At 43.7% G+C, this 15,541-nt stretch overlaps 1 protein-coding gene across 1 annotated transcript; it reads right to left on the bottom strand.

Moving 5' to 3' along the window:
- Window positions 1–205: 205 nt before the first annotated feature.
- Window positions 206–12,359, bottom strand: valopa (vertebrate ancient long opsin a; the record flags this gene model as incomplete). Its single annotated transcript, XM_079511849.1, has 5 exons — window positions 206–448; window positions 3,575–3,808; window positions 5,246–5,363; window positions 8,366–8,576; window positions 11,987–12,359. 5 exons carry the CDS (start codon window positions 12,357–12,359, stop codon window positions 206–208), a joined length of 1,179 nt encoding a protein of 392 aa, XP_079367975.1.
- Between the last annotated feature and the right edge of the window lie 3,182 nt (window positions 12,360–15,541).

Below are 15,541 nucleotides of genomic sequence, written 5' to 3'. Positions count from 1 at the left end.
AGCACTCGGATGAAACCAAAACCATCCACTCTTAACCTTGAAAACTCCAGTGTCACTCGTCATAGAGCTGCGTGTCTGAAAACACTCTTGAGCTCTTATACATGATACTCTTATACATGAAGCAGGATACAAAAAAGAACGTGGAGAGTGTGATCGACATTATATAGGGTATAAGAAGGACAGAATGGTTACTGTACACACTTTGTTACATGGGACACACTTTGTTCTCTGGGATAGGGAGCTGGGCGAAGGTGCTGCAGTCGCTGGGCGGATCCTCCGACTTGGGCGAAGTGTTGTGGGCGGCCGCCGGGACGCGCGCGGCGATGGCTGACATCTCGCCGCCCGTCTGGCTCTCGGCCGTCATCCCGGGTCGGTCCGAGGTTGGGTTCATGTTGCTCTCTGGTATGATCCCCATGCCGGTGAAGTGCTGGATCAGGCACTTCCTGAACTATATATAGTGGACATATAGATCAAAGACAAGCCAGAAATTGGGAGAAATATCAGGGGCACGTATACAGTAAGTGCTTAACCCGTTTAGACTTGAGGACGATTCTACAAAATGTCTTCTAAATCCTGACAGTTTTCTGGAAAAAACTCATGTTTCTATGTCAGTCATTCTCAAACATTTTCATGTCAAGTCCCCCCAAAAATATATGAAATTGGCCGCCGACCCCCATCTGAAAATATGTTGTTCAGGGGACCTCCCAGAAGCAAAGATTTGAGTTAAAAACGTTCGCTCTGAAAGAATATATATTCAAAGATTTGCGCCACATGTTCACGATATTTCAAAAATAGCTGTATAACATAATGCTTAAAACACCAAAAGGGTAGTAGGGAAGCTAGGGCTCCCGGAAATAGGAAGAGTTATTCTGTGTGCATAATAGAGCCCATAGACTTGTATACGGTCTGGGGAAGGCGATGCTAGCTCTAAGAGCATGCTGCGCTACTGGCTGCCTGCTGACCCTTTTTCATGATACTGTATGTATGCACACAGCCCAGAACTGGGGCGTTTAGATGGACATGCAGGCTGCATGCGTGCGATTCCCAGATGAACATGGGAGGCAGCTAGTCTCCCTCTAAAGCCATGGGCAACTACATGATCATTCTTGCCTGTAGTTTATGCTACAGTATCTGATAGCAGAACTCGGTTAGAGGCATTGCAGTGGAATAATTAATAATTAATAATTGAGGCCTGGTTATCTCTGGTCCATAGCCTTCTACTGCTTCTACGATTCTGCCCTGCAGTATAAGGCTATGGGACTTTCGGTTTTAAATCTCAAATCGAAATCAGACCAGCCTCGATCCTCTTTAGCGTATTTTAAAAGAACGTTTTTGCTACTCACCAAAACAAAGGCTGGTTGTGTCATTAGAAAGCCTACTTTCCTTAGTGGACGCACTCTGAGCCCCCCACCACACGTATAAACGGTACTTTTTGGCCAGAACGGAGGAAAAATATTCTCTATGAGGCAGTTCTCTGGGCAATATCAGTAGAGGGCGCATTGGAGTAACTAAACGTATTTTTTTCCCGGTGGAAACGAAATCCCTTTTTGGCCAAAAAGTACCGTTTATACGTGTGGTGGGGGGCTCAGAGTGCGTCCAGTAAGGAAAGTAGGCTTTCTATTGACACAACCCGTCTTTGTATTGGTGAGTAGGTCAAATGTTCGTGAGATTTCCACTAAAGAGGAGAGGCTGGTCTGATTTCGATTTGAGATTTAAAACCGAAAGTCCCATAGCCTTATACTGCAGGGCATCGTAGAAGCAGTAGAATGCTATGGACCAGAGCTAAGGCCTGGTATGGTAGGCCTCAGGCCTGAGGCCTGGTATGGTAGGCCTCAGGCCTCAGGTCTACCATTCTGAAATGTAATTTAATAATATTTGGACTGCTGGACAGCTGACAGTAGGCTCTCTTCACTCTTTTTTTTTTTCATTTTTTTTTTTTTTTCATTTTCAGCGGACTGACCTCATGCCTCCTTCTATACATGAGGAGTCCAAGCTGCTTCTTTTCACCTGACAGGAGGGAATTTCCCTGGCCGGACGTAGCACGTGGAAGGAACACGTTATTCCGACCAGTTCCTTTCCCCTCCATCAGGCGCCCCGGCTGGCCAGGGGGAGGTAGTTTTAGAGACCAGGATTACTGCATGTTTTTGTGAGGGTACCTACCCTAGGGGACACGGGGAGAACATGCAAACTCCACACAGAAAGGCCCTTTCGCCAACCCCGCCTCGGGTATGGCTCTCTTCACTCTTACATTTTTTTAATTCAATTTAATTTCTTTGATGCTGAAGTAAGCCTTAATTTAAAAGTTTTTATATTTAAATGAGAAGTCACCACTAGCACCACACATTTCTCTGCGAATGGTTTTAATACTGCCACATGTCGACAGGTGTGTGTAGGCTAAAGAGGCTTTAGGGAAACAGGTTTGTGTATTCATGCAGGAGGCCTTACGTGTGCAATGAGGACAGGTATGGCTGTGCTCTAGTCTAGGTTGTGTATTTCTATGTTGTTGTGTTTGACAGTGTTTCCCAAAAAAGGACATAGTGTTTGATTGGCTGCCATGCCATAGAGGGCAACTGAGCATGTGCAACACCATACCTCTTAGACTTACACCATGGTGTAAGAGGTGTCCTTTGGGAAACCGGGCCATTGTCATTGTTGAACACAGTGACATTACAACTTGCTTTGTTCATCATGGAAGGATGCGACCGTTTTGTTTGTGTTCATACAGTATGTATGTAAAGCACACTTAAAAGCGAGACCTGATTTGATCTGATCTGACCTTCCAACTGACCTTCCAAAGAAACAGCCGTAGCTGTTGCAGGTGTAACTAATGTGCTGGAGTAGTTCTGTAGGGGACTGCGCGTTAGTCCCACATCCTGTTAGTCCGGCGACTATATACGTGACCGGTTAAAGTGCCACGGTGCAGCAGTGCAAGAGAAATGTTTGTCAGAATCGGCGTACCCACCTGCTTCTGCACCTGAACCTCAGGTACAGATGTATGTGTGTAGGCTGTCTGATTCTATAGAACCTCAGGTACACATGTATGTGTGTAGGCTGTCTGATTCTATAGAACCTCAGGTACACATGTATGTGTGTAGGCTGTCTGATTCTATAGAACCTCAGGTACACATGTATGTGTGTAGGCTGTCTGATTCTATAGAACCTCAGGTACACATGTATGTGTGTAGGCTGTCTGATTCTGCAAACAGCATTATTGTAATTCTGACTAACCCTACAGTATATTGAGTTCAGTCAGGTTTGTTTCTAAACTGTGGAACCACTGGCGTGTAAGCCTGCATATTAATTTATGATTTTATGTGGACAATGTCCACCTTTGTTTGTCTTTGCATTTGTATGTTTTTTATGTCACTATGGACCATGTGTCTTTAATAAAGTTTGATTGATTGACTGACTGATTAAAGCATTAAAAAGTGAGCTACTGCTACAGCAGGAGATTTCAAAAACGTAAATCAAATCTAGTTTAGCAGTTGTGGCACCTCTAATACTGTAAGTCTAAACAACGCAGATGCAAAAGCAATTTCACGTGCGGTATTAATAAGGTCTACCAAACCCCTACCTGTTTGTTCATGAAGACGTAGATGATGGGGTTGTACACGGCTGCCGTCTTGGAGAAGAAGGCAGGGATGGCGGCCAGCCGGGGGTCAAGGTAGATGGTGGGACAGGCCGTGACCAGGATGGAGAAGGCAGCATACGGCGTCCAGCCCACCATGAACGCTACGATCATCACCACCACCATGCGGGTCACCTGGCGCTCGGGCTTCCTGGCGGTGGCCAGACGGCCGTGAGACACCTGTAAAGGTAGGCAACGGTTAACCCATTCTGGACGGGAACCCCTTTTGGTGTTTTAAGCATTATGTTATACTTTAGCTATTGAAAAATAGCAGATCTAACAAGCTCATAGCGCGGCACCGAGTGCCGCACTACGAGCTTGTAGGTCTGCTATTTTTTGAAAAATCGTGAAAATGTGGCGCAAATCTTTGAATATATATTCTTTCAATGCGAACGTTTTTAACTCAAATCTTTGCTTCTGGGTGGTCCCTGGAACAACATATTTTCAGATGGGGATCGGTGGCCAATTACATTTTTGGGGTCCGTGACATGAAATATTGAGCACCACTGATATAGAAACATATGGTATTTCAGAAAACTGTCAGCATTTAGAATACATTTTTTTATTTTGACGTCAGGTCTAAATGACCTGAGGACGATTTTATAAATGTCTTCCAAATCCTTACAGTTTTCTGAAAAACCTAGCCTATATTTGGATTGGATGAGCCTGTAAGGGTGCAGGGGCGTCAATTGTATATGGCAGCTGCCATATACCTTGGCTCCAAGGGGAAACAAATAAATAATAATATATATATTTTTTTTTTATGTTTTCACCCAGTGTTAATTATCTAATGTAATCCTGAGCGCTGCACTTCCTCTGCCAACCTGGGGGCAGCGGACTGACCTCATGCTTCCTTCTATGCATGAGGAGTCCAAGCTAAAAATCTAAAAATCTATTTTTTGACTGGGCCATTGCTAGGCGACGCGTTGCCCCTGTACAGCGCTCAGCGTCATGTTTCGAGCATGCGCGCCAGCTGTTCACTTCCTTGTTTACGGCCCGACAAAACTGTCTATTCTCTCTAAATCTATACGCCGCTGTCCATGGTTTTGATCGCAACGGCATACATACATGTTATCCTGTTATCAGACAAAGTGAAGCATACAACCATACTTGGAATCCATGTAAATTGTATGTGTGTTATTCTTGTGTTAAAGGTAGTTTACAATAAGGGATGTTTTTTGGTTAAAACAAAATGTATTTTTGTTAAAAGGTTAAATCACTATATTCTGATAGTACTCATAGAGTGTGTGTTCTCCCCAGCTCTTTAATAAACAGAAAATACATTTTCAGGTAGGTCACAAAATTTCAGCCAATCAGGAGAGAGTAGCTATTCATGAGCATAATTTGTACATGTGTTAGTTCCAATTGTGTCTGCTCATTTCTTTGTGTCATCACTTAAAATTCCACTTCGATCCTGACTCGTTCTCTATCCTGATTGGGTAAAATTGATATCTCAGTTTTTGTTCATGAAAATGCATTTTCTGTTTAATAAAGAGCTGGTGAGACACGGAGACTCCTGTTACTGCAACAAACACTGAGTACTATCACAATATAGAACTTTTTAGCACTTATTTTAACCAAAGAAAATCACTTACACTACCTTTAAGCTGCCATTACCTTTCTGAGCTTCTGTATCAGCTTTCCATAGCAGAAAATTATCACTCCCAGAGGAAGAATGAAACACGTGGCAAAGAAAGTGAGGATGTAGCTTTGATCTATAGCATTGGTCGCGTACCTGGTGGACGGAAAGAAGGTTTACAGTACTGTGAACTTTAATCCTAGACTGTAAACATTACAAGCAACCAGTGGGTATTCAACCCCATGCAGTACTTCCAGTCCAAGTATAGATACTCCTGGTCTCATTTGAGTGACATTTGATTGTGCTTTTAAAAATACTTTGGGTTCAAAAGTAGCCTACTCATTCTATGTCTCATAGGAGGCCTATGGACACTTCAGTAACCCAATTCAATGACCATTGATCATTGTATGGTAGATTATTTTCTTCAAAAGTTGTATTTGTATTAACTCGAGTACAAAGGCCTCCATTCGCATGCTAACTTTCCTGGAACTTGAAATCCTGCAGTTTCTCTTATAGCTGGGATTCCCCATCGATGATCTCACTGTGGTAGGCGTGTTTTTGAACTGTTCACAGCCCTCCTCCGAGACAGAGTGAATAGACAAAAATTGTACCATACATTATAATGAGCATTAGTGAGGACCAATTAGATGAAGATTAGCTGAAAATGGCTTCAACTCCATGAATTCAAGGCTTCTCGGGGTGTGTAATTGATTGAAAATAAGTCATTTCTTTCGGTGAACAACTCCTTTAACAACTTCCATCGCTGACTTGATGTGAAATGTCAGATCACATTTCAATAGCAAGAAAGAAGCCCAATTTGAGCCCAATTTATCGTCAAAAAGGATAATACCACACATGCGCATCATGTGTGTAATTCTCATGAGGATGTAATGGTCTGCATGTCTAGCACCTGCTGCTTTCAAATTAATTATGGATTATGCAGAGCAGCCTATAACTACCATGTACAATGCAGCACTGATATACAGTATAGCCTACATGTTTGTCTGTGTATAAATAGCTGGCTTTGAGTGTTTACTACAGTCTATGGTTTACCCTTTATTTATCCAGAGCGTGTATGCTCTCTTTCAGCAGCACTCTGCTTGACTTTTCCTGCAGTCACACACTTCTCACACCTGGGAGCCTCTTTTATCCACTGCACTCCGCTATTCACTGAGCAGCTTCACTTGAGCGACTAAGCACCGTGGCCACCTTGTCAGCAGCTGTTGAGGAATGTTACGTCCTTCATTTTCCCTATCAACGTTTTTCTTCCACCCAGTCTGTGGAATATACTTCATCCAGCACGCTTGGCCTCCAACCAACCAAAATTCTCACCTGTCCCCGTCCCCCCTTCTCCGCTCCCTCCATTGGTTCCCTGTTACTGCAAGCACATACTGTAACACTGATGTCGGCTTACAAAGCAACCAAAGGTACAGTATGGCACCCCATATCTTCAAAGTCTGATCCCAACCCTACAATAAGTTGTAAGTGTTAAAGCATATAGCCAAGCCCTCTGCCTGGCGCAGCCACCTGTGTGAAAATCACTTAAACCTTCCCCTTTTATTAATCACAATATCACATTACCTTATACCTATTACCTATAATTTAAAATTCAGATCTCTAGTTTGATGACGACAAATGTCAATGTTAAGGTAAATGTTGATCATCAGCAACTGGCGCTAATGTACTAAAAATGTGGGCCTAATGACAAGGGACAAACCAGCACAACACACCACAAGGGACAAACCACCACAAGAACCAGCTTTAATGTTGTGGTCTGCTCTGCATGCGTTATTTGGGAATCGGCATTGATGGGATATTTTAGCACCTGCGTGGAACTCGGAGAATACACTGCTTCTGCATAGTTGTCAGTCGACTGTGCTGTGTTTACCTCCCTCAACCTAGACGCTTCAGGATCGCTGGAAGGAAACTGTTCCAGAGCATATAAGGACCTTTTGAGCATAATTGTGCATTCCTAACCACATGTCAAGCCTCTGTGTCACACCACACTTGTGTCGTCTGTGGTGCCCGCTGAGAAAGCAGACATGACCAAATGCTTTCTGACAGAGCACAAGCTGTGTGCAGAGTAGACATTTACTATGTATCTCCTTGAATATGGTTTCATAATTGCATTGTCTGACCCATTCGCTCACCTTGCATTGTCTGACCCATTCACTCATCGGAGCAAAGTGTTCCTTACGGGGGGGGGGGGGGGTAGGCAACTGCTCTGCCCCCTTGTCTGCATGGCTTCGATTATGGTTGTTAAATAGCATTATCTAGATGGCACCTCATAAGGACTGAGGACAAAGCCTGCTTCTTTCTTGACCTCTGCACGCACTCACGCACACACACAGAACGTGTCACTATATTGCTCAAATATAGCGGTAGTAGATGTGTATCACTTTAGAATAGAATATCAGATATTTGGGATACATTGTAATACAGGTTTAAGCAGTCTGTTTACCAAATTGTGGAGCAGTGTTTACTTATAGTTCACTGCATGGGAGATTTTTCCTCACACTCTAGCTGGAGTATTAGATTACTTTGTCTTAATAAGGACTAAGGAATAATTGCGTATTCTATCCTAAATTAGCTGGTTGTTCAGATTCGTAATCTGAAGGCAAATCTGACAGAAAACAAGCCATACCAACTAAGTACTGTGTACAAGTACTCTGGCAGTTGAGTTGAGGTGGGCAGATATACAGTATTGTGGAGCATTCCTGTGGAGCAGCGACTGTGTGGTCTTTGTGACCTGCATGGAGTTGTAGAGGATGAGTTTCATTTTGTTTTCCACTGTCCACCGTGCCATGATTTAAGAAACTCTTTATTTGAAAAACATCCAGGATAGGAACCATGCAGATTTGTTTTGGATGTCTGAATGTTGTATGTTAAGTTGGTTGTTCACCAAGGAAGTTTTGGTTTTAGGAAAGTTAATAAGAGTAGGCATGGCAGTTACGTTGGAGAACGATGTATCCAACTACTATTTTGTTTATGGTGTATCATTGTGTATGTACATTTTGTGAGTGTCTCTTAAGCCCGTGCAGGCTGGGAATATTTTGATGTAGGACATTTTAATAAGAAACGATCTATCTAGTACTGTATATGTCCCCCTTTTCTTTTTTTACCATTAAAGACGTTAAAACAGAGAAACGTTGTCTCACCAGTTAGGTTCACAGGTGGTGCCGATCTTGCTGACAGTGTAGCTGTTCCAGCCCAATACGGGAGGGAATGTCCAGATGAAGGAGAAGGACCAGACGAACAGCAGGCCCAGTGAGGCGTGCTTCCCCCGCAAGCGGATATTCCCAAGCGGCCGGCAGATCACAAAGAAGCGCTCAAAGGACAAGACGGTCAAGGACCACAGGGCCACAATTCCTAAGAGAAACAGGACAGGCTGCATGGCATTCAACAATGTGGCAGGGTGGGATTGGGCTTATAGGGTTAGTCACTCAAAAAACATAACAATTCTGAGCAAAAGAGTGTTCCAACTCCATTGGACCCTCAAAATGTCTGCTAAAGCAACTAACTCCACCACCTCTCCCCCTCTCATGGAAGTAATTGACAATATATAAAGTTACAACACCAACTTTGATGAGGGTGTATTGCTTTGTTTTAAAAAATATATGGTTTTCTTAATTTCCTGAAAAATGTATTTTCATTTTCCTGAAAAATGAACATTTTGGAGTTATGAGGTTTCCTCCCTACAGCAGAGATATACTATTTCTCACCAGAGTATAGGAAACTATACCCAGGACAAATGATTCCCAATGGGTAGGTCTTATTGGTTGGTGTTGCACATTTATGGAAGGTGCCATGCCTAAAATAGTTTAATGATGCAGGAGAGTTGCATTTGGCTGCTTCCGAATGGACTAAAAAAAGATTTTAATTACTATATTACTCACCCTCAGCCCCGGTTAATTACTTGTCTGCGGACCTTTCCTTTGAGGCTCTCAGGAGAGAGGACAAAATAGCGGGGCGGAGACTATAGGATGTTCAATTCAGTCAGGCCCATTAAAACCTCTTCAAAGTCACAATATCAGAGAGAGAAAGGGCGAAAGTAAATGGAGATGGCTTTGAGCTTGGCTTTGAACTGAGCCTTGAACACTATAGAGTCTGTTTTTCAGTGAAAAGAGACAAGGAAGCCAAATAGATTAATTGTTTTATGATCCCCCCCTAATTAATGCCTTGAGTCTTTCCTTTAGTCATTTATTTGTTCTAAATTAACATTTATTGTCTCCGACAGGACGACGGCATGACCGTCGGTCTGTCTGTGAGCAGCTAATCTCCGACCGCCACTGTTGGCCCACTCGCAGAGTATAACTGTGCACACACACACACACACACACACACACACAGTCCTGTTATAGCGCCACCAGGAGGCAGATTCTTGCAAAACACATTTTTTGAGGGGCGCTATAGCTGCTTCTATATCCAGCTTTTAGTGTCCGTCTTACACAAACATTAAATTCCCATTGACTGTTGAATGGAGAATTTTACATCAGTGTCTGAGCAAATAGACATAGGGCTCCATCTTGCGGCAGGGACCCCTTTTCCTTAATTTGGGGATTTAGTATTGTGTGAGAGGTGTGGCCCCGTAAAATGTGTTATCTTGTGCCACAGCCTAAGTCCCTAAAACACCTCCATTACCCCTTACATTATGCATAGGTGTGGTTTGGGCGTTACAATGATTAAACCAATCACTGTGCCACCTGCCATTGCCTTTAAGAGACCATTATCAATTTAACATTATGCCCAGTGATTTACACTATGGCCCATGGCCATGGAAGAGCGACACACGTTGCTGCCTTGAAATATAGCCTATTTATATTTGATACAGAGGCCGGATTGTTTTGTGTCCAGTAGCTCCAACACAGCCTCACTCGTGCAAATCTAATAACTTCTTTGACTACACAATTAAACACAATAAGCACAAGGAATTGACACTGCTGATTATAGTAAAATTCCAATCACAGAGATCTGAGCTGCATGTGAATGTAGTGCAACATGACTCAAGCCGAGGCAGCTCCAACTCTGGTCTCACCATCTCAGAGTCAGGAGCACATTCTTTTATCAAACAGAATTCGCATGGGTGGTTTGAAGAGGCACTTTCCACAAACATTAATGTGGTGTATAGGCTACTAGCCTCTCAACTCTCAGTAACAATTTGGCGATACAGCGCGAAGATACATTTTCATATCATATCATAATTTATTTTAGTCCCAAATTGTGAATGATTGGCCGGAATGAGATGATGTATGATGATGTGCGATGATAGAGCGCCCTTCACTTCACACGGGTGTGATTTTCATTATATTACTCCTGCTGATTTTGTCCAAACATCACCCATCGGCACACTGCGTCTCTATAGTCATGTGATCAAGACAGATCTGTCCAATTTGTCATATTCTTTCCTGATTGGCTAACATTGGCTTCCAAAGTTTGAAGGATTGGTTCATTTTGAACAAAATGCCTCAAATCATAAACCACAGCATGCGATTTCCTTAAAACTTTGCACGCACATTCCCACTATTTCCCACCATTTTCACAATGTCCTGTTGGCCGATTTTGTCCGATTTATGCACAGCATTTGATATTAATCCTACATTTCGTGATGTCCAAACATCATGAAAAATCGGTACACATTATCTCTATAGTCAAGTGATCAAGGCGGATCTGTCCGATTTTTCGTATTCCATCCTGATTGGCAAATTCCGAACATTGCTGCCCCACGATAACATGACCTGGTGGAGCCCTGTGCTCCGAGCAGCGCTTTTTCGAGTTTGTTCTAAATTGACGTGAGAGAGTTTTTAAAATTAAATATATAAAAAGGTTTGTAAGTTAAATTAAGTCTCCTCACATAATATACAATTTACATCCTGCACATAATTCTATTCATTCAATCTCCTAACTGCATGGGGAGGGTAGCCTGTTGCTCTTATAGTCTAATGCAGTGGTTCCCAAACTCTTTCATGTCAAGGACCCCCAAATTGACACTCATTAGCCCGCGGACCACCATTAGAAAATATACGCCAGGGACCCCCCATAAGACAAGATTTTTACGTCTCTAGCAGTGACTCTCAACCATTTTAATTTCAAGGACCCCCAGTTTGACATGCATATTAGTCTACAGACCTCCATTTAATAGCATTTCTATCTCTGGGACCCCAATTTATATTGTAAAATAAATGTTAATTTAACTCTGAGAGTGTACAAATGGAACCAAATGGACCCGTTTACAGACCCATAAGGGTCCATTTGGTTCCAAACTATCATTTAGTTTGGGTCCCCCCTGGAACTCCCTCAGGGACCCCTGGGGGTCCCCGGACCCCACTTTGGGAACCACTGGTCTAATGAACATACATCCTGATGTGAAAGAAAACGTTTCTAGAGAAGAAGGAAAAACAATAAGGTTGTTATATGTAATCAATCAAAATCAGTTGGATATATTTAATTTTGATATGGGGGCATGTCTGGTCTGTAACCACTGTTGATCGATTATAAACATGGTTAATTTATATTGTAAGCCTATACCTATTGGTACAGGCCTATTTGTTTATTGGCCTATTTTTTTTTTTTAATCAATAAACGTCCTGTAAAAAATGTAGGTCTATTATTTTGTATTCAGATAAGATGGGAGACTGACTGAGACGGCATTATGTATTTGCATATAATTTATAGCAATTTGCCTACTATTTGCGATTCAAAAAGCTCCAACACTGACATCTGCAGTTGTAGTAGTGAACGTGCAGAACATCTGTATACCTATATGCACTTTTTAGACTTACCGAAATAAGTAACGGCAAAGCCCTCCACCACGCACGCCCATTTCCCGAGAAAGAAATAACCCCTGGTGTTTGTTAAGAAACTTATAACTCCTCCGGTGAGAGAGACCAGAAAGTCGGCGATGGCCAAATTGACTATGATGTAATTGAGGGGCTGTCGGAGCTGCTTGAACTTGAAAGTGACAAACATCACTATGAAATTCTCGCCCAGGGACAGTGTCGTCACCACGAACATCAGCACGGCCAGCACCGTGAAATTCCACGGCGCGATGTCCCGAATGGGTCCGGTGAACGGGTCGTCTGCAGGCTCGGAGAGCTCCGCCGGTGCCTCGGTGTACGACACGCCGTTGACTGAAACGAGTCTTGAATCATCCATTGTCCATGTCCATGCTCCAGTTATCATAATTCAACAACTTTTTGAGAGTCCTTGACACCGACGATCGCGAACAGGCAGAAGTCTATAATCTCGCCAATGGCTACTTTATTGGGTATTCCTTGAGGTTGTTGTGACTCTCTGAATAGCTTCATACTAGTAGTAATTAATTTGTTATGCCTATTGTCAGCCGAGCGCACGCTGCGCCCGAGCGCTCATAAGTTCATCGGGAGCGAGGGCGAGTCTCCTGCATTCTGGGCTACTGATAAAATAGTGGCACACAACAAGTGATCTGATGTCTTGAAAAGCGCCAGCAACGGGGTGGGGGGGGAAATGACCGCAGTAGCATCTTGTAAGCTCTTATATAGACGACCGACGACTCTCTATATACACCTCGAGCATCGCATCACTCCTGCCCATGGAGGAAACGCAAACCGCGCGCACCCTCCCAATGTTCTGCTTGCTGCGCGCAACAATGAAGGACAGGCTGGTTTCATCCGCGCTGCGCGCTCCAGGACCAATTAGGACTGCCATAGGCATCGCATTCTCTCTCCCCAATAGTGATAGATACATTAAAGCTAAACTGCTAAAGCCTAAAGTAGGCTACAGTTTATATATCGAGACAACGAAATTAGTCTATTATGTTAATTCAATTTCATTCGACTTAATGTTAAATTACTCGCCAGAATCCTCATGAATTGTTTGCTCCTAATTGGATACAGGATCGAGGTGGGCAGATTTGTGGCACAATGCATAACTATTTAGCCTACTATAATGTAATATAATTAATTAATGATTGACTCATAAATTCACCAGTCATCATGAATTCATCATGAATTCCTGTTAATGATTAAATCACTATTTCTTGACCAAAGTTAATATTATCTTTAGTTAAGGCGGGCCACACGTGGTGCATGCATGGGTTTGTAAGAGATGGTCTCCCAAGCTGGGCTGGCTCACTGCATGCATGGTGGTCTCAGGGGGACCCCCCATGATGCAGGTACTGTGAAAAAGAAATCCACAATAGGAACCCAGATTTGTTTTGGATGAATGTGTTGTAACTTGTAGGCTATGTTATGTTGGTTGTTCACCAATGACGTTTTTGTTTTAGGAATTAAGAGAGAATGCATGGCAGAGTTGGAGAACGACGTATCCGTAACTGTTTATGTATTTTCGTGTGGGCTGGGCGGCGGCATCTTATGATTATCTATATCTATCTATCTGTCTGTCTGTCTGTCTGTCTGTCTGTCTGTCTGTCTGTCTGTCTGTCTGTCTGTCTGTCTGTCTGTCTGTCTGTCTGTCTGTCTGTCTGGTTTAGGGCGCGTTCGGAAATAGCGCACTGAGCGCACTCTGCAATGGCGAGTGCGCTCCCGGTGCGCAGTTCCGAACGCACCCAAGCGCCGGTCCTCCCATCAGGTTCTGCTCAGACACAGCTGTAGTTGCCCCTCCCTCTTTCCCTCTCCCCCGTAGTAGCAGAGTCACGTGTAGTCGTGTACTGTCAACATTAGTTTGTTTTGAAACAAAAGCGCATCCCCGCTGGTTACAAGAGGAGGAAATAAAATGAAGGAAACAGACGTTGCGAGGCTCCAGCATGATCACTTGCAAAGTTGCAGGTATGTTCATGTGTGCATTATGTTGCTAACATTAGGAAGTGGGGAAGTAGAAACGTGGAGAGGAGATAGTGTTTTGGACAAACAGCAGTGGTGTAATGGTGTTGATTTGTGTCAAATTAAGTCTGTACTGCTGAAGATAAATGAACACATGACGCCGGTGGGAGAGGAGTTATTGTGTGTTTTGTACAAACGGCGTGGTGTTGATTTGTGTCAGCTGAAGCTTCATGTCAGAGTGTTTGTGTTGGCGCCTCAGTGTGGCCGTAGGGGTCATGTGCAGAGATGGAGACACTAAATCGTTTTGATTGATTGATTGAAATATTTTTTGCAAAAAAGGGGGGTTAGGCGGTCAGCAAGGCAAGCGGGGGAAACTTTTTTATTGGCTTTTTCCATCATGTAACCATGGTTTCCAGTATGGTCGTATTGTAGCCCCATGTGTGCCCTCTCCCTACGCTCATTCTGTAGCTCCAAGATGAGGTCACACACAGGGCCCCTCCCACCCCGTTCAGAAACGGCGCATGTTTCCACAATTCCACGATTCTTACCCTTTTCTAAACGCCACTTCACACGTGAAGTGGCGTGAAGGGTTTACACTAATTCAACGTCAACAACGCCAAAGAAAATCCAACTTTAAACGGTTACGAGCGTTACAGCGGTTGGTTTAGTCAGCCGCTTCCATGTTTATCAAGGGATTCGTGCGTGTGCGCGTGCATGTCGAGTGAACTGAAGTCAGTTGGACATTTTCGACCAGGGGAGGCGCCGGGGAGGCGCTAAAGCTTTTCAACTTCCTTGAAAAACATGCTAAACAACCGCTAGACGCTCGTGTAACCATTTAAAGTTGGATTTTCTTTGGCGTTGACGTTGAATTAGTGTAAACCCTTCACGCCACTTCACGCGTGAAGTGGCGTTTAGAAAAGGGTAAGAATCGTGGAATTGTGGAAACATGCACCGTTTCTGAACGGGGTGGGAGGGGCCCTGTGTGTGACCTCATCTCGGAGCTACAGAATGAGCGTAGGGAGAGGGCACATATGGGGCTAGGTCGTATTGCAGTTGTTCATGTCGCAAAAACGAGGGCGAGGCTTTATTTCATAGGGCGTGCCAGATTGATTTCAGCCGTCACATTTATCACTGCTAGGAATGAAATTAAGGAAGGATCAGCTGTTTGCGATCACTTTATAAATGCCGTGGCGACGTGAGTGTACTACAAAACCGGTGCTCGAATTTGGGGCAGATTTTACACTCACTGTAGGCCTATGTCTGTCACCCCACAGTCACAGACCCAATTTAGTTATTCTCACACAGTGATTATAACCAGTTTAACTTGCACATATATTGTGGTTTAATATCGTGGTGGTTTCTAGTATGTATAGCCCAGGGAGGTAGACATTGGTGATCTTGCATTATAGAAGGGTCGGTGTCAGGGGAAAAAGGGTCCACATTTTGCAGTGTGCGAAGCGCACCTGGGGGGGGGGGGGGCGGGGGGGTCTGGGGTCAACCAGAAGATGGTTGTGGTTAGGGCAACTAAAACGTCAGCTACAGCCCTGGCAGCAGCCCAGTCACAGATACTTTTGCTTT

Source organism: Electrona antarctica (genome assembly GCF_951216825.1).
Source record: "Electrona antarctica genome assembly, chromosome: 10".
Classification (NCBI taxonomy): domain Eukaryota; kingdom Metazoa; phylum Chordata; class Actinopteri; order Myctophiformes; family Myctophidae; genus Electrona; species Electrona antarctica.
Note: the sequence above shows the minus strand (reverse complement) of the source record. Positions and strands in the feature narration are given on the sequence as shown.